The 25728-nt window shown below is 42.4% G+C and overlaps 1 protein-coding gene across 1 annotated transcript in view; it reads right to left on the reverse strand.

Annotated features, from left to right (window-relative positions):
* Window positions 1-4136: 4136 nt before the first annotated feature.
* Window positions 4137-25728, reverse strand: part of wars2 (tryptophanyl tRNA synthetase 2, mitochondrial) — a 36826-nt gene continuing 15234 nt past the window's right edge. Inside the window, exons 2-6 of the mRNA XM_084022819.1 lie at window positions 19655-19915; window positions 15162-15242; window positions 13366-13448; window positions 10042-10160; window positions 4137-5350 (exon numbers count right to left, since the gene is read on the reverse strand). Coding sequence (XP_083878945.1) covers window positions 4902-5350; window positions 10042-10160; window positions 13366-13448; window positions 15162-15242; window positions 19655-19720 — 798 coding nt within the window. The 5' untranslated portion in view covers window positions 19721-19915 and the 3' untranslated portion in view covers window positions 4137-4901. The remainder of the gene's footprint in view (window positions 5351-10041; window positions 10161-13365; window positions 13449-15161; window positions 15243-19654; window positions 19916-25728) is intronic.

The raw sequence follows: 25728 nt of genomic DNA on the forward strand, positions 1-25728 counted from the left end.
ATAATAATAATAATAATAATAATAATAATAATAATAATAATAATAATTAATAATAATGGTTCTAACGATCCGTGTAAGTGCGTGTGATCCGTCTGCAGGGAGACACGCTCGTGAATACATGACACACATTGGGTTCGCCGGTGGTGCGTTCACTGCTGTTGGTCCCTACATGCTCCGAATGTGTTTGTGTTTGTGGTGAGGGGCAGCGGGCCTCCAGGTCAACGTGGAGCTGGGGCTGTGGTTCACAGCTGTACGGGCTGCTCACACAAGCTAGAATTATATGCAACAAACACAATCACGTCTGACAGACATGAGCAGCTAACGCACTTTACGTTAACGGAAACAATAATACCCGTGACTTTATCCTGCACCAGATATCACGTGTATGTATTATAATAATGGGACTGAGCTTAAATGCACTACAATCAGGGACGGAAAATTAGTTTGGATTAGAAAAAAAATAGATGAGGTAATTTCAGAACACTAAACCATGATACTTTGTTTTTTATAAGATGTGGAGGATTTTGTGCGGAAAGCAAATATTCTAGGTGCGCGCGTGCGTGCGTGCTGGTTTAAGTCCCTGGGGGGGGGGACCCGTTAAATACCGGGGGGAGAAACTCAAACCAATTGTTGCCGTTCGGATCCGAATGACAGTCCGGATCCAGTCCGGATGGCATCCGAGTCCAGCTCGAGACGCGGTTCTTTTAAAGCAAACAAATGGCTCCAGAGGTTTAGACGGAACCTTTTATGAGCTCCAGTGCAACCAAGTAGTTTCTCTCGAATATTTTCTGATTTATCTTGCGGCCGTTTTGTTTTTTTATTTTTACGTTTTGGGCCCTAAAACACGCTGCTCTTGCCAGCTGTGTTTGCTTTAACCAAACCAACGCTTCCTAACACGTCCGGCTTTATTCCGGACTTCATCCCGGCAGACGGACACGTGAAAGGTGGGCGGAAACGTGCCGTTAATATTCAATTAGTAAAAGAAAGCGTTTGACCCCGCTAACCCGGGGATAAAGCGTGCAGTAAAGCATCCAAAGTGACAGCGGCTCTCGGGCTGTTTCAGCACCTTCCACCGCGGCCCGGCGCCTCTAAATATAGCGGTACAGAGCAGAGCAACTGCTGCTGCAGCTCCGCGTCCGCTCTTCAAAGCGGCCACTGACGCGCCTGCGTGCAAACAGCCTCATTCACCTGACGCGCTTTTTTCTTCTTGTTTGTTTAGGCGTGAAATAAAAAATCAGCAGTGTTTGTGTTTAAGTTGAACATCAAAAAACAGCGTCGTTACGATCAAGCAATATGTCAGAGATCAGCTTTAGCAAAGCAGGAAATAAACAGTGTGATTAGTGATCCTTGTGTGCGTCGACAAGATTAATCTCATTGTATTTACATTTGAATTCATTTGATTGGAGGATGGAATAGATTGTTATTAAGACAAAAGTCAAGGATATAATACACACCAATACAATGTAGATTGGATACACCTGGATATGGATTGTAGTATATAATATATATTACATATATTTTTAAAGGATGGAAACGCAGACCATAATAAGCAACTCACTGATCCCGACTTTCTAAAACAAACAAACAGAATCCTTCTGCGCATGTTACTTTTACATTTTTAATGCCATTATATAATTAAAAGATATCACGCGGCTGCAGCTGATAAAGTAGCATTCACATCATTAGACAGAAAACTACATAATCAAATAAATCAATTCAATTCAATGACACTCGGATGTAGAGTGTTTTTTCCTCCGTCCTCTTCATCAGTTTAAATAAACGGGATTTAGACACCAAACATCCCGCACTCAGAGGCTCCACCTTAACAGAAATACATTAGAGGACGATTACAGACAACAAGCATTAACAAAATGAATACACAGGACGGGTAGGCCTTCACTGAATAAATGCACACGTGATTGGCCTACACCATTAATGGAGATGATTGCGTCTGATAAAATCCCTGCACGCTGTTTGGTGGGTTATTAATAATATGAAACTAATAACTCGTTCATGTCTGGAAGTTACTGGACTTCAGGTTTGACTGCGTGGACGTCATCAGTTCATCACCATCTCTTTAACAAGTCAGTTATTACGACTCTATTAAAGTTTAGACCCGCGCGCATTAAACGGCTGAGTGACGCGGTCCTTCACATTAAAAGCACCTCTTCCGGCAGACTGAGAACACGGCGGGCCGGCGTGGATCCGTCCGAACGGGTCTGCGTGATTCACAGCCTGCTGCTGTGTGTCTGTGTGTCTGTGAGTCTGTGTTGTCTACGTGTTGTTAACGTGTTACAATTCACCTATATTGAACTGGATGGCCTTCCATACTGCTGCTGCGTGTGTGTGCGTGCGTGTGTGTGTCTGTGCGTGCGTGTGATGACAGAGAGCAAACAATTTACATTATTCGTATTGCCATTTTATTTTTGCACTGGTGTTAGTGTTACTTGTTACACTATTTATTACTTAACGGTTGAAATGATTATTCTCTTGTAATTTTGGGTCAATCTCTTGCACAACAATTTCCTTCAGGATTAATAAAGGATCTTATTTTCCTCTAATCTTATGAAAGGTAGAGGGGGGGGGGGGGGGGGGGGAGCATTTGAAGAGAGAAGATGAACAAATCAATACGAGGAAAGGAATGAGAGGAGGAGAGAGGAGACGTTAAACACAGAGAAAAACAAAGTGGAGGAACAATCAAAAGAGGACAAGACAGAATGAAGGGAACGAGACATTAAAAGTGCTGCTAAAGGAGCGCTGCATCATGGGAGTATAAATGACAAGATTCAACAAGAACAAAATAAATGATTGTTTGTCCTCAGAGAGAATGACACCACTGAACGTGATCTTTGTTTATTTATGTAAAATCAAAGTGTTTATGTGCATAAACAGCCAATCAATCATGTATAAACAAGTGTGTTAAACTCAGTGTGTGTGTGTGTGTGTGTGTGTGTGTGTGTGTGTGTTCAACAAGTGCTCACATCTTCATTTTAGAATGATGTTGGATTAGAGGTAGAGGTATTGATTCTTCAAAAATCTTAAAAAACAAATTAATACATAACTTGTTGATTAGATTATGTATTATTAACCTGCAAAGTAACTTATTAAATACATGAAGTGAGGTAAATAGTAAAACATTCCCCTTTGAGATGTCGTGAAGTAGAAAGTACAGAAAACATTCCTCAAAGTTAAGTACAATACTTGAGTAAATTAAAATTATTGTATTAGATTTGTCTCAAGAAATCAACAAAATCAAATGGGCAGGAAATATCAATTTAAAAAAAGCTAAAATTGAATAATGTACATCCATCCCTCGTTGAGTTTTTGTGATTCCCCCGACATTGTTTTTGTGATAACCCCCCCCTCCCCCAAATTTATTTGGTGTATGATTTTGTCCTGTCTACGTATTTGCCCTGTGTTCGGTTTATGCCATGTCTTGTCCACATAAACTGGGAAAAACTTTGAATAAAAAAAAAAATAAAGTAATTTTTACTCAAAAAGATCGATCTCACTCACTCACTCACTCACTCACACGCTCACACACTCACACACACTCTTACTTTACCTCTGAACTCTGAACACTTGGACTCTTCCTGCTGATGTTTGAAGGCGGCGACGCCTCCTGAAGTTTCCAGCAGCAGTGAAGGATCAGCAGACAGGACTCACTGAGGTTATAATGCATCTACGCTTTTATATTTTTATTTTATATATATATATATATTCAAAACAACAGTACGGGTCAGGACACAACGCTTCACAGCAAGAACACCTACATTGGTGTTGAAGATCAGATGTTCAGCACCACGACATGAGCAGTGCTGGAATACAACAAAGTATATTCACTCAAGTAATAAAGTACTTCAGTTTACTTTACTTTTATTTTCATTGTATAGTACTTTATCCTTCTACTCCTCTACATTTATTTGATACCTTTAGTTACACAAGTTTGCAGATTAAGATTTTTCCGAAATATAAATCAGCTAATACATTATGAATTATAAATTAACATGAATAAAATCCATTAATAAATATGATTCTGAAATGGCCCCTTCTGCCTGAGTAATTTTACACATTTTTGATGTTAGTATTCTGTGCCTTTACTTGCATGTTATTATTTTTTTTTTTTTACTTAAAAGTACTTCTTCCACCACTGAGAGCGGTTGTTATTTCCTGTGTATTTGTGGTAGCTGGGTGCACTTTCTTGAATTTGTATTTTTATTTGTGTTTTCACAGTTCTCTCATTTCTTTGGCTTTGCGAAGCACTTGTGATGAACAGATGTCGAACCATCTGGGCTGAATCTTATTTGCACAACTCGGTTTTAATTTATTTTCTGTTGTTTCTTTGTCGGTCAGGATTTTTATAAATCCTATATCTAATATTACAATATACACACGGTCGTTAGTGTGAACAGAATGAGGCACATCACATCTCAACACCTGTGACCTAAATTCAACTTTCACTTGAACACCCGACCGATGAAGTAGAGTGTAATAAGTCATTGTGGCCTCTTTGAAGAAGTGATTTCTTTTTAATTATTCTGGTGGCGTGACAGTTTGGCTGAGAAATGTCAGCCCCGAGGACAAGATGACAAAACACTGGAAGGAATGTCAAAGAGACAGAGTGGCTGATGTTGATAGTAGTCGATAAATTAGCCGCAACGTCTTCAGAACGAGTGTGTTGTACATGTGACTTCCTCTTCTGGTTTGGCTGCTTTCAAACCAACATTACAGTCTGCTGATCTGTTCCAGTGAGACAAAAGCAACAAAGCAAGAAGGTCTTCAGCCAATCAGGTTGGAGTCTGAACACTCTGCCACACAGTCTTTTGCATTCAACACATTTTTACATCTTTGAACATCTCCGAGACGTAGACTGTCCTTCGGACATCAATAGACGTGTCCCCTCAGGAGAATCCCACCCGCTGTCGGACCTCTCTGAGGACCGGCGCAGCCAGCTCCCGAGCCCTGCCGGTCCCCCGGGCCAGCACTCCCTCCAGGTGGGCTCGGTCCGCCCTCAGCCTGGAGATCTCCTCCCTGATGGGCGACAACCTCTGGATCACAGCCTCGGCGACTAGCTTCTTATAGGCGCCCGTGTCCAACCCTCCGGCCTGGGAGACCGCCTCCTTCACGCTGATCGATGCCATGGCAGCGTGGATGGTCACCAGGTTGGACACACCGGGTCGCTTCTCCGGATCGAAGGTGACCTCGGAGGTGAAGTCAGTGACGGCGCGGCGAACTTTGATGGCAATGTCATCGGGAGAGTCCGTGATGGAGATTGTCGCCATCGTTTGCGGGTCGGACTTGGACATTTTGGCAGAAGGGTCCCGGAGGGATTTGACCTTTCGTGTAAAGCCTGAGGGAAGAAATCAGACACACATTAACTCACTATTTCATTTCAAAATAAGTGTATTATCCGTTCTTATTATTAAACTCACTGAACTCAGTAAGTGTGGGACAAAGGCCTAGAAGAAAAACATATGGTCATTAATAAAAATAAATATGAAAATGAAATTATAGCTAATGTTGTATTTGCACCCCCCCGCCAAATTCATTTTAAATTCTAGCATCTTTGTCCAGGAATACAAATTGTGAATCTAATTAGAACATAGATGCACAAATTCCTCTGCATGTGACTAACCAACGCCACCAATCAGAAGGCAGCTCTTACTCAGCCCACTAAACACTGACTGCTTAAAGGTCTCATATTATCCTGTTTTTCATCAATTCCAAACAGCTGTCAGAGGTCCGACAACACTGTATTCCATATGCATTGCCCCAAAGCCATCCATGGTCCAAAGTTTCAGCTGTCTAAAAGTTGCTCAAATGAGCTCTGCTGAGAACAGGTTGTTTCTGTGCCTGCACCTTTAAATGCTAATGAGCTCCGACTGTCTTCGCCTACTTGGAGAGAGATGGAGACGATGGCGCTTATGCTAGCGAAAGCATGCGACAGAGCCACCTGCATGTCTAGCTCTGAGCGACGACATTGTGAAAGGCCGCTATCTCACTGCTGTCTCACCGCAGGACACACCGAACTTCACCTCGGTGATGAACGCCCCTCTCGGATATCTCCTATCATCAGAGGAGTTCGGCCAATCAGGACACACCGAAGTTCGGTCTATGTAAATGACTCCCTTCGTTACGTAACAACAGGAGCTGAATCTGAACAGCCTGTAGGAGCGCCGTTGTACCAGTGGGGGGGCTGCAGAGACCATGCTTGTTTTCCCTCATTCTAGGAGTTGACAGGCTCAGGAAGGACCAGTTTATAGGTGTAGAGACCAGAGAAAACCTCGACAAAGAGAGAAAATCTGTTACAGGAGTGATTCAAAATGAATCCCATTTTTGTCAATGTGTCCATTAATCTTCCATAAATCAACTTCTTGTTTAATGTAAAATTGTTCCAGTATTAGTTTAATGACACGTTAATCTCATTTTCCTTGAAAATAGTTGTGTTTTTGAGTGTTTTTAATACCCGTTGATCCATTTCAGCTGGTACATTTCTGCTTTTTATTTAAAGTCAAATTCTTCAAATCCAGATGAGAATAATCTGCTGGTTTAACAGTTTAAAGAGGCACTTTGGTATTTCCCCCACACTTTCATGCCTAATAGAAACAACAATTTTGCATCTGCGATGTAATCGCTCGGAGCAACTCCTCACAAGCAATGTACGTCCAATAAAAGTGCTTGTTTTTGTCACCGACGGTGTCTGACACTGTTATGCCACGTCTAGTGAATGCCTGAAAGAATGAACCCTCCCAGGCTGAGGAGTAAAGCAGTTGTGAAGCCATCTTGCTTCCTTCTAATACAGGCTCAGTAGCGATAGGGCCCTTGCGAGAAAACGACAGCGGTTAAAGTTTATGGGAAGTGAGCGTCAGCTGCTGTTAGAGAGGATGTGGATGAACTCCCAGATCCATTTACTGAAATAAAGATTAAACGTGACTTAACTACAGTCGTGTTATTTGATCACTGCTAATGAAGAAAACATTTTCTGTAGGGAATACAAATGTACTTTGGGCAAGGACATTATTGAAATAAAGAGAAATTTAATATTTTTCTTCACCTGTCGCTTCATGATTGTCATTGTGTCACGTGACTTTAACGCTGAGTCAGAGTTGGAGAGGAGTTTCCTCAGAGTTTGTTGTGTTGTAGTACAGAAAGTGTAGCTCGGTGTTATCTAAGAGATGATCCCCGTCATGGTTAAATATTGTATCCAACAATGGTGATGTGAGATTTCAGAAGGACACTAGCCAACAGAGTGGATCATGTGAAAGGTGAAGAAAAACATCACATTTTTCTGCATGGTTCTTTCCATAATGTTGTCAGACTCTTCTTCTACAGTGTGAGTCCATATTGAGGAGTCGCACTGAGCGATGACTCTGCAGCCTGTTAAGCGGCTGTTGTGTTCTCCATCAACAATGGGCCAGTTACCCATCTGTCACTCAGACACAACAAAACAGGGTTGAAAAACAGCAAAGTTACACTTTAAGTCCGTAAAGAATGTACACAGCATACATTCAGCGTTTGTATCTAGTTCATGCTGGTGGGAGTGAAATGATAAATGAGTCTTTGTGCAGGAACGAATGAGGAATTAGTTTCATTACAGCTGCCTGGCGTGTGTGTGTGTGTGTGTGTGTGTGTGAAGCAGACGTATCTCGGTGTGAAGTGATGAGCAGACTGAGGGAGCTGGGATTTCCTTTCCTCTCTTATTCATCATCCCCCATCCTTCCGCCATCTTGCAAGCTCTGACCCTTTTTCAATCCCATATCCACTTCCTCCCCACGTGTCACATCCTGTTGATCACCCGCGAGATGTCTTTATTTCAGGCAAATAAATAAGATAATAAAAAAAAGTCTTTGGTTTGGTTTCAAAGGGGAGGTAGTGACTGAGAGACACAAAGATGAGTTCTGTCTGTCTGAGCTCCACACCCAAAATCCCTCCCCCCCGATTCTACTACCACTCTATTACTCAGATACAAGAGGGAGAAAACATTTCTTTAATCAAAGCATTGCACACATGACTGACTTCATCTCATGCTTTTATGAAACTGATAATCAAGGATGAAACGGAGATAGGGGCGGGATCCCTGAACATGTCAGCCATGTGTGAGCACATGCTGGAAAACTCACTAATAATTTCAAAATAAAACTGGAATTATGTCGTATTGTATCTTCCATCTTTGCTGAATGGCATAATATTTCTCTGAATCTGGGAATGAGCTCCATGTTATTTCCTTCTACATTGAAGGTGTCGAACAAGTACTCGTTCCTGAGTGTTAAAATTGTGGTGATGTAAGCAGACTAGCTATGTTAGCGGACCAATGAAGTTAGCGGACTAGCAATGTTAGCAGGCTAGCGATGTTAGCGGGCTAGCGATGTTAGCGGGCTAGGGATGATAGCGGACTAGCGATGTTAGCGGACCAGCGAAGTTAGCGGACTAGCCAGGTTAGCAGGCTAGCGATGTTAGCGGGCTAGGGATGATAGCGGACTAGCGATGTTAGCGGACCAGCGAAGTTAGCGGACTAGCCATGTTAGCGGGCTAGCGATGTTAGCGGGCTAGCGATGTTAGCGGGCCAGCGAAGTTAGCGGGCTAGCCATGTTAGCAGGCTAGCCATGTTAGCGGGCTAGGGATGATAGCGGACTAGCGATGTTAGCAGACCAGCGAAGTTAGTGGACTAGCCATGTTAGCAGGCTAGCTATGTTAGTGGGCTAGGGATGATAGCGGACTAGCAATGTTAGCGAACCAGCGATGTTAGCGGACTAGCAATGTTAGCAGACCAGCAACTTTAGCTGACTAGTGATGTTAGCGGCCCAGCGATGTTAGCGGACCAGTGGTGTAAGCGGACCAGCAATATTAGCAGACCAGTGGTGTTAGCGGACCAGCAACATTAACGGACCAGCGATGTTAGCGGACTAGCATGCGCCGGTTTTACAATGGCCTTCAGAAGATAGACAGACCAATCAAGGCATTTTTGCATGCATGTGAATGAGAAATGTGCGTGTTGATGCGAGTCAGTCGGTAAAGATAACCACATGCTGTATTCCCTTGTGAGAATTAAATACCTAATAAATGAAAAGAAGCGAGTTTTCTTGTTTTGGAAAGAAAATACATTTGAAAATAAGTAAAAGAAAAAAAGCATGAAAACATCCGTTTGCTCTTGCTTCCACGTAGTGCATTTTTACATCTGTTACATCCGGATCAGAATGTAAAGCTGCTCATGAAAGCAAAAACTGCCTGGGGCCGATGGAGGGACTGAGTTGTTGAATCCTCATTAGAGGACCATCGAAGCGAGTCAGACATGAACCTGCTGTTAGACACGTTCAGCTCGGTGCTACTGAACAAGAAGCTTTTCCTTTTTAACTTTCATCTTGACACATTAGCTAGAGACTGCTGCATACAAACTGTTCCCAGCGGCTGAAGCAGAAAATATGAAGTGAATTAAGATATGAAATGTCAAAAATAAATATGACAATATTTAGCTGATGATGTAACAGCATCATCCACACGTTTCCAGCAACTTAGACAGGGTTAGATGAGAGAAACTACTGGTGTCAGTCGCTCCAAAATAATGAAAACGCTTTCTAAAGCTGCCGTTTACATTCCACAGTCATTAAGGCAAAAGAATCCACAGAGGAAAAGTTATTCTTTTCTTAAAAACAAATACAGTCACTATGGAAACCTTGTTTACAATGTAAATGAACTAAGTTTGTTTGGTTTTAATTGCACACTCCCACTGCATCACGTTAATGACTCAGTGACGGACAAAAGGAGAGTTCATTCAGAAATCACATAACACTCTCCATTAACATGAACAAGTAACAGCTACAATGCAACAAACATGAAACGACACTAATTACAAATAAGACTTAAAGGTGATCTCTGAGCTGCTGATTCCTGTAATGGCGTTTCAGAGGGTTTTCCACACTGAATACACACGTAAAAATTAAAAACATAAAGTGAGTTTTTTCTGGCACCGACCACAGATCTATTTCCTTATCAGGAATCCTGTATGTGGTGTGTGGAGTGTGTGTGTGTGTGTGGAGTCCTTACTGAGCAGGGCGGCGGGTTCAGGGAACAGCTCTCCGTAGCGGTTGTTGAAGATGCGAGCGAGATCCTGAGCCAGCTCCAAGTGCTGGACCTGGTCCTCTCCGACGGGGACGTGGGTGGACCTAGAGGGGAACCCAGGACACAACGTGAACGACGGACAGCACAGGAGTTCAAACACACGGCGAGAAGTCGCCGCTGGAGCTCTCGTCCACTTTGCAACTGTCAGCCAGGAGGAAGCCATCCATTAATTTCATCTTTAATAAAATCCAGATATGAACTTTTCTCTGCTCTACAGGAAATTTGATTTTGTCTGTTTGATGTTCAAGAAGAAAAGAAAAAAAAGGAGATAACGTCTTCATTGGTGCAGAAATATGTCGTTTCCCGTGTTCACTGAGGACACGGGCGATGATCCTCCGCTGAAGAGCTCGCTGCTCCGGCTCGCTGCCGGATGTTGCATCAGACTCATTCTCTAAAGTCTGCATGTGGGAAACCCAAGCAAAACAGCTTGTGTAATGCCTTTTAAAGATTTTAAGGAGAGTTAAAATGCTGACTCACACAAGTCGTTTAACAACATATTCTGGAGCAGATCGTTTTGGTTATATTCGTTCAGGTTTGGAGATTTGGGCCTCCACCCCCACACAGTGGGTATTAAAAAGGATCAGCAACAATGTCCTCGCTTCTCTGGATAAACCACAGAACACGCTGTTCGCAGACTTCCCTGGAACGACTTCACAGCAAAGGAAATAATCCCTATGTGCTGTGGACTCATTGCTTGTATCGGGATGGAGACAGATTTGATTTGTCCAAACAAATGAAAATAAAATGTGATTGGATGCCACCAGAGGTACGTGGGAAAACACATTTGTGTTTTTTTGTGGGTGAACCTTAAAGAGGTCTTCAAAGGAGGAAAAAAAGGAACAAAATCAATCAAATCACACGATAGATGGAATGAAATAACACGTTTCCCTTTCTCCCTGAAGGTTGATTTTTTATTTCATGTAAGTGATGTAATTAGGATGTTAGCAGAGGTGTTCAGAAAGGGTGACCCACCTCTTTATAAAACTCCGTGGCTGATACTTAGCACACAGTCATAAATACCAGCAGATATCAAAAGGAACATGAAGCAGAACAAATACACAACAGAAACCGAAGCTTAAAGGATAATTATAGCCTATTTTACCAAGAAATATCTAATTAGAATAAACAGATGTTCAAGAGTTAATACAAGCACTTATACTAGAGTTGTTCCTGGTAAACTGGTAAACACCTCTGGTAAAGCTGAAAAACGGGTACCCGTGTTTCGCGGGTCTTTGAATTGATCAGAAATTCTTTATCAGCTCATTTCATCACCACGCATCACTTTCTTGCATCCATCGTGGTTTGACTTGGTTCTCTGCTGGAGGACGAACTCTCCAGTTACTCCTCCGGCCCGGAGAACTAGCAACATGTCAGCAATATTCTTACACTGGATCAGCCCACCAGTAACATGGTGACATGTTGTTGGCCGCGTGCCAGAGTACAGTGCATCCGGAAAGTATTCACAGCGTTTCACTTTTTCCACATTTTATTACGTTACAGCCTTATTCCAAATTGTATTAAATTAATCTCTGTCCTCAAAATTCTACACATAATGCCCCATTATGACCACTTGAAAAAAGTTTTCTTGAGAGTTTTGAAAATGTATTAAAATTAAAAAACAAAGAAATCACATTTACGTAAGTATTCACAGCCTTTACCATGAAGCTCACAATTGAGCTCAGGTGCATCCTGTTTCCACTGATCATCCTTGAGATGTTTCTGCAGCTTAAATGGAGTCCACCTGTGGTAAATCCAGTTGATTGGACATGATTTGGCACACACCTGTCTATATAAGGTCCCACAGTTGACTGCATGTCAGAGCGCAAACACCAAGCATGAAGTCAAAGGAATTGTCTGTAGACCTCAGAGACAAAATTGTCTCGAGGTACAAATCTGGGGAAGGATACAGAAAAATATCTGCTGCTTTGAATGTCCCAATGAGCACAGTGGCCTCCATCATTCGTAAATGGAAGAAGTTTGGAACCACCAGGACTCTTCCTAGAGCTGGCCGGCCGTCTAAATTGAGCAATCGGGGGAGAAGGGCGTTGGTCAGGGAAGTGACCAAGAACCCGATGGTCACTCTGTCAGAGCTCCAGCGTTCCTCCGTGGAGAGAGGAGAACCTTGCAGAAGGACAACCATCTCTGCAGCAATCCACCAATCAGGCCTGTATGGCAGAGTGACCAGGCGAAAGCCACTCCTTAGTAAAAGGCACAAGGCAGCCCGTCTGGAATTTGCCAAAAGGCACCTGAAGGACTCTCAGACCATGAGAAACAAAATTCTCTGGTCTGATGAGACAAAGATTGAACTCTTTGGTGTGAATGCCAGGCGTCATGTTTGGAGGAAACCAGGCACTGCTCATCACGAGGCCAATACCATCCCTACAGTCAAGCATGGTGGTGGCAGCATCATGCTATGGGGATGTTTTTCAGCAGCAGGAACTGGCAGACTAGTAAGGATAGAGGGAAAGATGAATGCAGCAATGTACAGAGACATCCTGGATGAAAACCTGCTCCAGAGTGCTCTTGACCTCAGACTAGGGCGACGGTTCATTTTTCAGCAGGACAACGACCCCAAGCACACAGCCAAGATCTCAAAGGAGTGGCTTCAGGACCACTCTGTGAATGTCCTGGAGTGGCCCAGCCAGAGCCCAGACTTGAATCCGATTGAACATCTCTGGAGAGATCTGAAAATGGCTGTGCACAGACGTCTCCCATCCAACCTGATAGAGCTTGAGAGGTACTGCAAAGAAGAATGGGCAAAACTGCCTAAAGAGAGGTGTGCCAAGCTTGTGGCATCATATTCAAAAAGACTTGAGGCTGTAGAGGCTGCCAAAGGTGGTTCTACAAAGTATTAAGCAAAGGCTGTGAATACTTATGTAAATATGATTTCTTTGTTTTTTAATTTTAATACATTTTCAAAACTCTCAAGAAAACTTTTTTCACGTGGTCATAATGGGGCATTATGTGTAGAATTTTGAGGACAGAGATTAATTTAATACAATTTGGAATAAGGCTGTAACGTAATAAAATGTGGAAAAAGTGAAACGCTGTGAATACTTTCCGGATGCACTGTATGTGCACACAGCACAACACTAGCCCTTATATGGTGCTAGGGGGCGCTACCTATAGTAAAAATGACCAATCAGCCACACACCTGCAATTTATGACCAATGGGATTCATCACTCAGCACACCTGAGATCACACACACACACACACGCACGCACACACACACGCACGCACACTCTTACTTGTAGAGGAGAATATCGGCGGCCTGGAGGACCGGATACGTGAAGAGACCAACACTGCCTTCATTCTTTAGTTTGCTCTTCATCTGAGGAAGACATGGAGGAAGTAAAACAAGCAACACGAGATGGAAGACGAATACCATCGGAATTGCAAGCAAAGATGGAAGCAGACGGGCGGAAGGAACCATTTTCACTTCACGACTCTCAGACAAACACTCATCTGTTGGGAAAACAAAAGGTGTTTTCTAAGTTGCAGCCGGGACCTCTCACTCACTTACGTGTGTTAAAACGGCATGTGGCTGAGGGGAAATAACTGTAATTACAAGAGTTTTTGAAACAAAACGATAAACCAGATAATAGAGATGTTGGATAAATGACGGAAATTCAGAGGGAGCGGAAAGGGAATTATCTTAATTTGCGACCATTAAAGTAAAGTTAAGCACAGATGTGGCGATAATTAAATCAGCATGAAGCCCAGCGAGTGAGCGAGAGCCCATATAATATAATAAATAATAACAGGATACGTAATTTACGGTAATAAAGGAGCCGTCTTCCTCTTCACATTGTCGGATTGAAAACAGAAATCCAAACTAGTTTGTGTTTGTGTTCAACTTCAAAGTTAGGGGTGTTCTCATCAGCCATTTAAAAGCTGGCGTTGCATGGTGGTCTTTATAGCTAGAATAGCAGAATCCATTTAGTCCCATTTATCTGTGAGACCAAAATCTTCATAGTCGCTCTATCTTACCTCAAATCTTCCAATGCAAAACATTAGAAATCAAAAACACACCTTATAGAAATGTACGATTCACGATATTATCCTGACAATCATCAAAATATGCTTAACTATTACTTAAACATACTGGAATCACTTTAGTTAAAAAACAAATATTTTCATGTGTCACGTATAAGATGCATGTTTTAGTGAAATACGATCAAATAACCTTAAATAAGATGATCATACAACATAAGGACAAATATGAGTTTTGTGTCCTGCTGTAGTTTTCACTTCTCCACCTCGACAGTGAGCTACACAGCTGTCTCAATAAATGACCCGATAATGGAAATTCACCATATGGAACATATCGCCAAAGAATATATCAATATATTTTTAAACATGAATTGAACAGACTTATTTTTTTAATTGATTATTCATATCAATTTTGTTATTTTTATTAATTGGTGGAGAATTTAAAAAGCTATGCAAGTTTTGGGCAAGCAACAAATAATTCAATTATTTTATAACAGTAATGAGATACTTTTTCAAATCAAAATAATAATGGACACATTTGTGTCATCTAAATTATGATATTTTAACAGATTATTGTTGTTATTAGCCCACATTTAAATGGATAGAGGATCCATAAAGAAGATAACAACTACAAGTCATTTTTATAATCACATTTAAATACATACACAAATTAAGTCAGTGTGAACTTTTGATGCAGCACCAGAGAAATAGAGTGAAGGAGGAAATATTATACACGCATGATAATGATTACAATTTACCTTAAAAGAATCTCAATATTTAAACTCTGATATCAGAATCAGAAAGGAGTTTATTGCCAAATACGTTTTCACGTATAAGGAATTGTCTTGCAGTGCACATGATCTACAAACAATACACAGTAAACAATAAAGCAAGTACTGCAGTCACGAACATAAGTCAAAATAAAAATATAGAACATTTTCAAAAATAAAAAATAAAATAAAGAGACGCTCCATATACATATACATATGCACTGAGATAATATTTCCAATCCTATTCAGGACCTCGTGCTGCAGAGTTAAAGGCGTCTCACCTTCCACTGCGGCAGGTGTTGGAGGCGGGGCATGCTGGTCAGACAGCCGAGGATCCAGGCGAGCTCGGCATGCTCGGACACCTGCAGGTGAGACGGGACGGGAGGGTCAACGACCTCTTATAACAGGCTTCAACACAAACACAGGAACACACATTAACACTGATTCTCATCTGACCTCCTGCAGACGCCGGAACTAGACTTCACAGGGTCACAAGTTCAGCTCTGCTCCTGGGTTAGCTCAGTTTGGGTCAAAGGTCATAACGGATCCCGGTGTGAAGATTCACAGTTGTAGGATCGAGGGCTGGCCGATATGGACGAAGTCAAATAGCACAATATTCTTTACCAAATACCTCCACGTGGATACCAAGATATGGTTGACTATTGGTGGTTTCACAAAATATTTACCAAATGACATTTCATAAATAATAAGTGCATCAATGAATGTTATATAATAATATAATATAACGACTAAGTGGATACAGATGAATAATAGAACAGCTGGTAAGTTCAGAAAATGACAACTTTAATCTAAAACGGCCTTTAAAACCAGGAAATGCTGTACAGTTATCATATGTGCTCATCTAAGATACTGAGAACAGCGTGCGTGTGTGTGTGTGTGTGTGTGTGTGTGTGTGTGTGTGTGTGTGTGTGTGTGTGTGTGTGTGTGTTAATTGCAGTAAATGTTAATTATAAGTAATCACAGGACATTATTTTAAAAGCTCACAAGTGATGTTACTTTTCGTGTAGTTATGAAACATAATCATAGTGCTGCAGACATCTTATAATCCAGGTACATCACATATTATAGTGACATGATATTATTTTTATCAGGTTTATTATTTCTTTAAGGGTTACCGTTAACACTTAAAAATAAATATATCAATAATAATGGAAATGAATACTGCTGCTATAATAATAATGGTAATACTACTACTACTACTACTACTAATAATAATAATAATAGTAATAATGATAAACTGTAATAGACCCTCTTGATCTTTCCTATTTTACTCTCTAAACAAGTTTAATAATCTATAACCTCACTCTCTTTGTTTGTAGTTTTTCTTTATTTATAGTCCATATATTAAAACTGTCGGGGCTGGAAGCATTGTTCAAAAAGATCTATCCATAGAGAGTAATATACATATCTATATGCATACATATATCCTCTGTGTGACCGTATGTTGCACTGAGACCAGTTATGAAAATGTAACTGAAGCGGGAAAGATAAACAGGAGAAATCAATTAAGCAGCCACATTAAACAAACACAGATGAATGGGTGAGAGGTCTGGTGTGAGACAGGAAGAGGGTGACTCCATAGCGCCTCCCAGTGGCAGAGGAGAGTACTGCTCCTCCCCATCCGTCCTCAGGTCTTTCCACAGACAGGTGCAGCCGCTCACACCTGTGTTTACTGTCGGGACACACTCCCTTCTCTTCTCCACACTAGAGGGACTCGTGGAGCCTGACATGAAAACAACTCTGGAGTTTTAATCAGCTGTGGTCACTATTGTTATATTATTTTCTTTTATATTAGCTAACAAATATTTAAAACAACACAAATGAGCTCAGACATCATCATCATCTGCTGTTGTTGCACAGATAAGTGAGCTTGGGTCCTTTATCGAAGCGTTTCACATGTAGTCAAACACATGGATTACAGTGACATGTTGTGCAGCAATGAATGGGTGAATGTGAATGCAGCATTAATGCAGCGTGTGTATCTGGCAGTGCTACATTGACTCCACCATATCCACTTTCATGGAGGCTCTGCTGAATGTGTGTGGATTCGGCAAATATCCTGCGAATGAAAGTTTATGGACGCCGGCCGTATTGGCGTCCTCTCTGTCTCTTGTTGCTTGAAAAGCATTCTGCTCAGAGTGACGTCAACGGCAGACAGCGGGGACATAAACCAGGATTTGGGGCTAACGTGTAGGGGCCGGTATTCATTACACACTGTAGACAGACAAGAGATGGGACAGATGTTGATGACAGCGCAGAGAGGGATGGATACGGTTTGAAAGTGCAATAAAATATTTAAAAGCTCCGGGAGAACAAGGCCTCCATTCACGCTGCATGGCAAGAATGCAGCGCAACAAGAGATATGCTAATGTCACGGATCATGTGGCCATTACGCTGATAGTGAGTTATCATGCAGCCACAGAGACGACTCCTGTAGAGATGGGATTCTAGAGAACAGTTGCACAGTAAATCTCTCCTCGATACTCCTCCAAATCCCTGAGGATTCACGGATCTGCCGATTCAGCCACTTCACTTTTGATACCGACGACTTCAACTCGTCACGAGATCTGTTTTTTTTTCTATGAAGTCCAGTGTTTTCTTTGGGCAGACGTTGTATTTTTACATGTGGAGCAGGCGTGTTCGACAGGATCGCCTCGCTGCCAAGTTATGTGGCATTAAGCTAAACGGGAATAAAAATAGGACTGTGTGCATGTGTGTGTGTGTGTAGATGGACAGAACTCTCACACTCTTTCTCACACACTTCTAAACGTGTGAGCAAGAAAACACACGAGGGAGAAACAAACAGCTGTTCTGATCCCTCTCTCCATCCTCACTGTGACCGTCCACTCCCTCTCGCTTCCTTAAAGCCAGACTTAATGCTGGTTTATAGGAAAACGAACCACAAAGATGGCCGACTAGATGACCAACTTGAAAAGAGACTAGAAGTTGCCTTTTAATAGCGTATACACACATTTGTTCCTCAGAAAACACACAAGTTCACCGCTGCATTGATCATGTTGATGTTTTGTTCACTAACAGCATAAAATGTGTGGAATAAATGTGCAGCTGAATATGTGTGCACATTAAGCACGTCACTTCACTTTAACACACTAATGATGCACTCACGGTAAAGAAGTTTCAATTTCCAACTTTGAAAGACAAATTAAAGTGAGCATTATAATATTTTGGGGGAGAAAATGTTCAGCAACATATGATTTAAATTATACATAAAAAAACTAGAATGACTGCCTCATGGTTGTATGTCTCACTTGTGTGAAATTGTCATGATTAACATATGAGTTCTTGAGTTACAACAAAAAAAAGGTGTTTTGTGAAGTCACAGTGACCTTTGACCACCAGAACATAACCAGTTCAATCTTGAGTCAAAGTGGATGTTTGTGCCAAATTCCCTCCATGGTTCTGAGATATTGCGTTAATGGGATGGACGTACGTCCAGACGGACAGACGGACGGCCTGACAACATTATGGCCACGTCGCCACAATATATGTAACCATATAAGGCTAATAATCATCTCGACATATCCAGTGTTGCAGCAACAGTAACTGATACATGGAAAACACAATCTTCTGTCCGGTAAAGAAGATCCGGTTATTGTCGCACTGGTGCAGCTGGGAAAACTGAATCCCAGCTTGTAACGCAACCCTGTCTCCACAAAATGACATGCAACTAAACTGCACCTCAATTACATTCAGGCAAACTAAATGGCTGCAATGTTAAACAGGTGGTTCATGAGCGAAACCAAACACGCAACAAAACTTGGTTAGGTTTACATTTACATTTACATTTAGGGCATTTAGCAGACGCTTTTGTCCAAAGAGACTTACAATAAGTACATTTGTCAAAAGAAAGAAACCACAACATATCATGCCGATAAAGAGCTCAAAATAGAAACAAGTGTTGGATCCTTGTCTGAGTAAAGTAGTAGCTGTACAGCAAACAAACCTTAAGAACAACAGAGCTATGATCTGTGATGGGAATTTTTCATTTAGCAGTTCATTATAGTATAGTTTGAGTAGTTTTAACTCATACTATTCCATGTGTGTCATGAGGTAACCTGTATTCTGCACTTATGTCATGTCATGTGTTACATGAGTTGTAAAATGCATCTTGTGACACCAGTACAGCTGGCAAGTCAGTATGGATCTATGGACACTGATGAGTGGTTCAAACACCACATTCTGGGTGGGGGCTCGTCGGGAGTTCGTTCCACCACTGAGGACCAGAACAGAGAAGAGTCTGGACTTTGCTGAGCGACATTTGTTTGATTTCAGCGATGGTGGTACCAGCCGGCCAGCTGAAGTAGAGGAGCGAAGTGCTCGCTTCGGGGCATGAGGTTTGACCAGTGTTTGAAGGTAGATGGGTGCCGTTCCATTGATGGCCCTGAAGGCCAGAGCCATCGTCTTGAGGTTTAAACAACAAAACTACACTAACAGCCCTGTGTTTCTGACCCGTCAAGCACCCAGACCTCCTCCCCACACAGACTCACTTGTTATTCTTCAAGAGCAAATTAAATCAGAACCAAATACGTTTCCCTTGAAATGTAATTCACGATGCAGTTTCATTGCATGCAAACATATTTTTTTAAGCTAACCAGGCTGTGTAATGAAAGAACGCATCCACCTATCATACCCTTCATCTATCCATCCATCCATCCATTCATTCATCCATCCATACCCTTCATCCACTCATCCATCCTCCAATCCACCCACCCATCCTCCATCTCCTACCCACCTGAGACTGCCGGAAGAGTACTGCCCTCTCCGGGTCGATGCCACAGGCCAGCAGGCTGGCTGCCATGTCCAGGATGTTGCTCCTGAGTTGTGCCGGGTCCTGAGGCTGTGTGATGGAGTGCAGGTCCACAATGCTGTAGAGCACTGAAGGATACTGGTCCTGCAGGGACACCCAGTTCTCCAGGGCACCCAGGTAGTTGCCCAGGTGGGGGACACCGGTTGGCTGGATCCCTGAGAATACACGGCCACCTCCTGAAGGCTCCTGGAGAAGAAGGACAATTTGCTTTGTGTCAATTTATTTGCTCTTTGTAAGTTAAAGGTATTCTCTGAATGATCTTGAATAAACACAATGTCTCACAGGCTGCATCTCACATATCTCGTATTGGTACCAGTGTTTCTCAAAATAAAGACTGAACACAGTCATCATATGCTTAACCCATGTGAAATTCCACAACATTTGCTGTGATTGGTCTAAAGTCTTGACATTTCGTATGGAGATACTTTGTGTGAGAGAGATACGTTCCTATGTGTATTTCAGAATCAGTAGTTATTGCAAAAAGTTCTGAGGTTTAATAAATGCAAACTAATGCTTCCTGAACATGCATTTAAACCTGTTGAATCTCATGGAGAATGGTTACTTTAGGTTGTCATCTGCTGTTTGACTTATAATAGTTCTGTACAACATTTATTTGTATGGAATATATAAACAGAAGCCCCTCGCATGTGTACTGAAAATTATAATCCATACACTGCTCATTCGAGAGCATCTATGATAAAACAACAGTAGTCTCATGTGCCCAGACTATGATTAGAAAAACTCCCTTTTCAGCCAAACAGTTTCCACTAAAGGAATTTCAGTTGCAGGCACAAATGGGTTTAAGTAATAGTCTGTATGATATCAGAGAATGCAGTAATGATTTGTTGATTTAAAATTCTACACTAAGACAACACGTATAAAGGGAAGAGAGCTGTTGGGAAAGAGAGGGGGTGAAGGTGAAAAGGTGAGAACGCCTGCAGAGACTGAAGTGTCAGTGTTAAACTATTGGCAGGTTGGAGGCCAGCAGCGGTCATGCTTGTATTACCGAGATGCTAACTCCATGGCTAGCACCTCTGTTCTCTCCCAAACACATCCAGCACAAAGAATGCCTCACCTCGCGGGCCAACAATAATAATTAACATCCCTCCAGCCAACTTCAAGGTCTCCGTTACCACAATGAGGAGGGACACTGGAAGAGGAGGGGGAGGCAGAACCACGGAAATACCATACAACATGCAGCCCACCCTGTCACCAATACTATAACTTATGTTACAGAGCTGGAGTTAGAATAGCAGCGGGCTCTTCAGCCCGTCTGAAAGAATGAAGGAAATCACTAGCGTTTGTATCGTTGGGCAAACTCTGTGTTTCTCTTTCTGCAGAGCTTGGTCAGGCCAGACCGCGCCATTTCTCCTGGCATCGACCCACTCCGCTGCTTTCAACTGGCCCGGCTGGAAGAGTCTTAACCACTGCTTGTGGCACTGAGCACCGCATGATACAATTAGAGGGCAAGCAGAGCGGCACCTGTCATGAGACGTGAAACCGCAATGGCATCCAAAACCTAGGGCTCCTTCACCAAAGCCGTTACACAGAAGATTAGGGCTGCGATGGAGCAGAAACACAAAAGGTGCAGACTGGGACTTGGTGTTTTTATTGGGCAGCTAGAAGGACAAACTGGTTGGTCGCTGGGTGACGCACATTTGCCTGCCCACCCTGGAGGCCGGGGGTTCAGTTCCCGGCAGAGGTGCGGCACCGTGGCTTGGCCGCATGCTCCAATTCACAGGTGAGAGGGTGGTGAGGGATCATGTCCTTGGAGGTGGAAGATGTGGTCGAGATAACATGAAACTCTGTATGCTCAAAGTTCAGAATTACATATGATTAAAAAAAAATTGAGGTTAACAGAGAAGCCAGCAATACCAGGGACTAAGTATTGAAAATGCACTGCATTTAAAAAAAAAAAAACAAGCTGTGTTGTTGTTGGGTCACGTCTGGGTTCAGTGAGAAGATGAAATACTATCTAGAAAGTCTGGTTTTGTACAATATGTCCAATGCGTTTAAGGCCAATCAGATGGCAAATACAAGACTAAATGCCTTTACACACCATCTGATGCCTTTGATTTTTCTATCCATTGTGAAAAATTTGCTTTAGCTGCATAGAGCACAACCACTACTGTATATGTGTTTGATTTGGAGACCATCCTGGATTCCAAGCTGTTCTCCAATCATCCTCCACAATCTATCATTAAATCCCAAATCTCTGTATTATTTACTCAAAGTAAGTGCAAAGTCAGTCAGCTTATCAGAAGCCATTTTGGATGACGAAATTTGCATGAACAGTGGCTCTGAGCAGTCAGACAGGTCTGACAGGTCTGAAAGGAAATGTTGAAAATTGAACCTTTGTTATGTTTAGCGGTGTTTGACCCAGCCTAAATGCTAACAGGCTCACAACTCTAAGGTCCTAATGTTTAGCAGGTATAATGTTAGCCATCTTAGTTTAAAGTGCTAACATTTGCTAATTAAGACAAAACACAGTACAAATTACAGTTTTTGCGTTTGCCGATATTTGTCCGTACACCATTTATTTTCGACCCGATGATGGCGCTGAAACACATTTCATGACAATCCATCCAATAGCTGTTGAGACTACACTGAGGTCGATAAGGTAATAATCTTTTAATCGCTTCAAAGACCCACACTTCTGACAAGGTTAAGTTAGTTTCAGCTTGACGATGTGTTGATGGGTTGTAAACAGCAACAGCTGGACGGAGGAGCCCGTTTTGAAAGGCTGCCCCACAAACCCCATGGGATCTCTGTGTTATCACCTCAAATCTGACTGATGATCATATGTTCCCTGGCTGCACTCCTCGAGGTTATCACAACTAATCATTAAAACCTGAAGCTTTCAGAGGATATCCTCGTCAGTCGCTGCTGAGAAATCGGTTATCTTGACAGCTAGCCGAGCGACATCACATCCAATCTGACTGAGGGACGGGGCCGGCCCAGCCTCCGAGATCAGATAACAGCTGCTCTCTCACCAGCGTGGCCCAGAGCTTCTCCGTCTCTCAGTGCACAGGGATCGAATTACAACTGTTCTGAGGCCAGCGTGGTCCACAAAGTCTCCATCTACTGGCCTGAGGGAGCTGGTCGCTGCGCGGCAAGGGAGAAGCAGGAAGGAACTGGGTGCTTATGTCATTACCGACGGGGTAATTGCACTGGAGTGCCATTGATGCTGAGAGCCTCTTAAGAGGTGTCAGGATCGATTTGGGTGCGGACGGGGCCCCAAGTCTGGTTCATGTGTGTTCTCACCTCGAGCTGACACGCCAAACGCATGTTCCCCCTCTGCTCCGGACCCCCAGGGGAAGCCATTAGCCATGCAGACATGGTAATGGTGTCATTTGAGCCAATCTAGTGTCAAATGAGAGTCAATGCCGCGGCTAACTAGCCACTGGGCAATCGCACGATCACGCATTACGCTGCATTCAGCAGACACCTTCATGTTACTGCTGGTCGGAGGAAAGTGTCTTTATACACGTGAGGCATTTAAAGACGCTTCATAGTTGCTGGAAGAGAAAGGAGGTTACTTAGAGAAGTAAATACTGCATAGAAGAGAAGACAGCAAATGTTTTATAATCAAATAATGTATTTTTTTATACTAGGCATTACGGTAAGAGCGTGTGACACTGACTTCAAAATAAAAGTAACCTTCCAGTGAACATGATATGGCACTTTACATTAATAAGCCAGTCAATCTGTCCGTCAATAAAGACATGTGTGAACTGGATGAATTGTAAATAATAATTCAATGTGATAAGTTATAACTCAAAAACAATGAATAACGTCTGCAAACTGTATTTCAGAGAAAAGGTGGAACTCCAATTGCGGGAGTATTTACTGAAACTTATAATTAAGAATACATTTCCAAAGACCAATCTGAAAATTAATTTAAATTCTCATATATATTACACTCCCTTGTAAATTCGAATAGATTTAAAAGGAAATTATGCATAGTCACTAATTTCACTTCAGTTTGATGGCAGACCACTTCAGGGTTTCATCAGTGATTACAAAAATGCAAAAGAGAAGAAGGTAATATTTGGTCGACTAATAGATTTGCCTATTTATTCGACAGATCTGTAAAACTGAGTTTCTCCAAAAAGAGTCACACAAAAGCACCACTAAGTCAAATATTCTGACCTGCAGAAACTTCTCTGAGGTACCAGTTTTTTCAATAGGGGCAGGACTCAATTAATGCAAACAATTATCTTTTAATTGGACAAAATAAAACGAGACTAAAGCCCCAGTCAGCCTCTTCTCTTCCCTCTCTCCGCCGGTTGATCACTAGTCCTTCTTTCCTCACATTGAACTCTGACAGGCTCCACGTTGTATTACATCGCCACTCCGGTGACGAGAGCTTTCTTCATCCACATCTGCCATATGCTGAATGCATTACGCACCATGTGTGTGTGACATTAACGCCAACAGCTAGAAGGTTACATACACTAAAAAGGCCATGTTTTCACACTTGCAGCTCCTTTTCCGGGAATATATGTTCATTTGTCTGTGCGTGTACGTGTGTGGTAAAGCCCATGGGGATGGAGGTCATGTGCAAACATAGACGTGCGTCCGCACACGTCGTGGTCTTTTGCCTACATCAACATGAGTTTAGCTGTGAAGGTGTATGTCCATATGAATTTGACAGCTCACATTAAGTATCAACACTGGTGGAAAGAAAAAGCCCATCAAATGAGCAGTAACGTGACCAGATCCTTCACACAAGCTGCATTATTCAATGGAAAACCTCGAAAACATCAAGAACAAATAGACGGTCTTCTTCTTTTGGAGTCGACGCTGTTTTCGCTCACTATTCCAGAGAAAGTCGCGGTCCAGGATTCCATGGAAACAACATTTCCCTTTTCTCTCCAAAGTCTTCCAGAGTCCTGGAACCACTTCATTGTGGGAACCGAATGACAAATGCTGGATTCATCATTTTAGGGAGCACAACATCCTTGCAGAAGAATGTATAACAAATCCTACTGGGACCAGATGCATAAAACACAGTTTGTTCTTACATTCACAGTGTTTTTGCCAGATTTATCAGGTTGTGCATTCAGATGGTCTCAACTCTCAGTTTAACTAGGCAGAGGTTTTACTAATCTGAGGCTGAATAAGACCGAGAAGAGAAACACACGTTCAAGTCACCGTGTCTATGCTGGCAAAAACAACAGTTCCATTAAATAAGGACCTGCAGGTTTATGTGCCATGAACCATTTAAATAACTAGATGTCAATAACACACAATCAGTCAAACTGACATTTCATATTATTACATTAGTCATGTTTTTGGATTTCAGTGACAATCACACTTGGTTTGCCCAAGAAATCTGGACGTTGTGATGCATTTTATCAATGATGTTCTCCAGGGTTTCTGGTCAAACAAACATTTTATACGTCTGAATCCTCATCGTCATCTCACAGCCTGTCTGAATACGGATTCATGTGGGTTTTCTTTTCCTTTTGCTCATTGGAGCCTGATCTTCTGGTTGGTATCACTTTAACCACAAGCCCCTTTTACACTGCCTATTTGTTGCAGGAGTATTTCGCCTCTGAGACGACAACGGAGGTCGTCACCGAGCCGCATCAGAGCCGAGGTGAGCCGGCGTTCTTTGTAAATGGAGCGAGCCGGCAAGGCGGAAAAGACGTGACGTAGTGAAGAAGTGTTACCAGGGCGACGTGTTACCAGGGCGACGATTTAACAAGATCAAAGCGTAGATCCGAAGAAGATAAAACGGCAGTAGTTGCTGGTACGAGGCCGCCATCGACATGTTTATGACGAACAGCAACTTTACTTGCGGTTAAAGTTGTGTAAATATGTGCGACAAGCAAAAGTTCATCTTTCATTAAGAGCTAATCGTAATTCCGATGCATTTAACACGTCACACGGGCAGCGCTGCTCTCGTCAAAGCGCATGACGTCACTCTGGTTGCGCAAAGCCGGGATGCTGCGGGGTCAGTGCACATTTTACTATCACTGTACACCACCGTA

The sequence above is a fragment of the Eutrigla gurnardus genome (assembly GCF_963514095.1).
Source record: "Eutrigla gurnardus genome assembly, chromosome: 12".
NCBI classification, from domain to species: domain Eukaryota; kingdom Metazoa; phylum Chordata; class Actinopteri; order Perciformes; family Triglidae; genus Eutrigla; species Eutrigla gurnardus.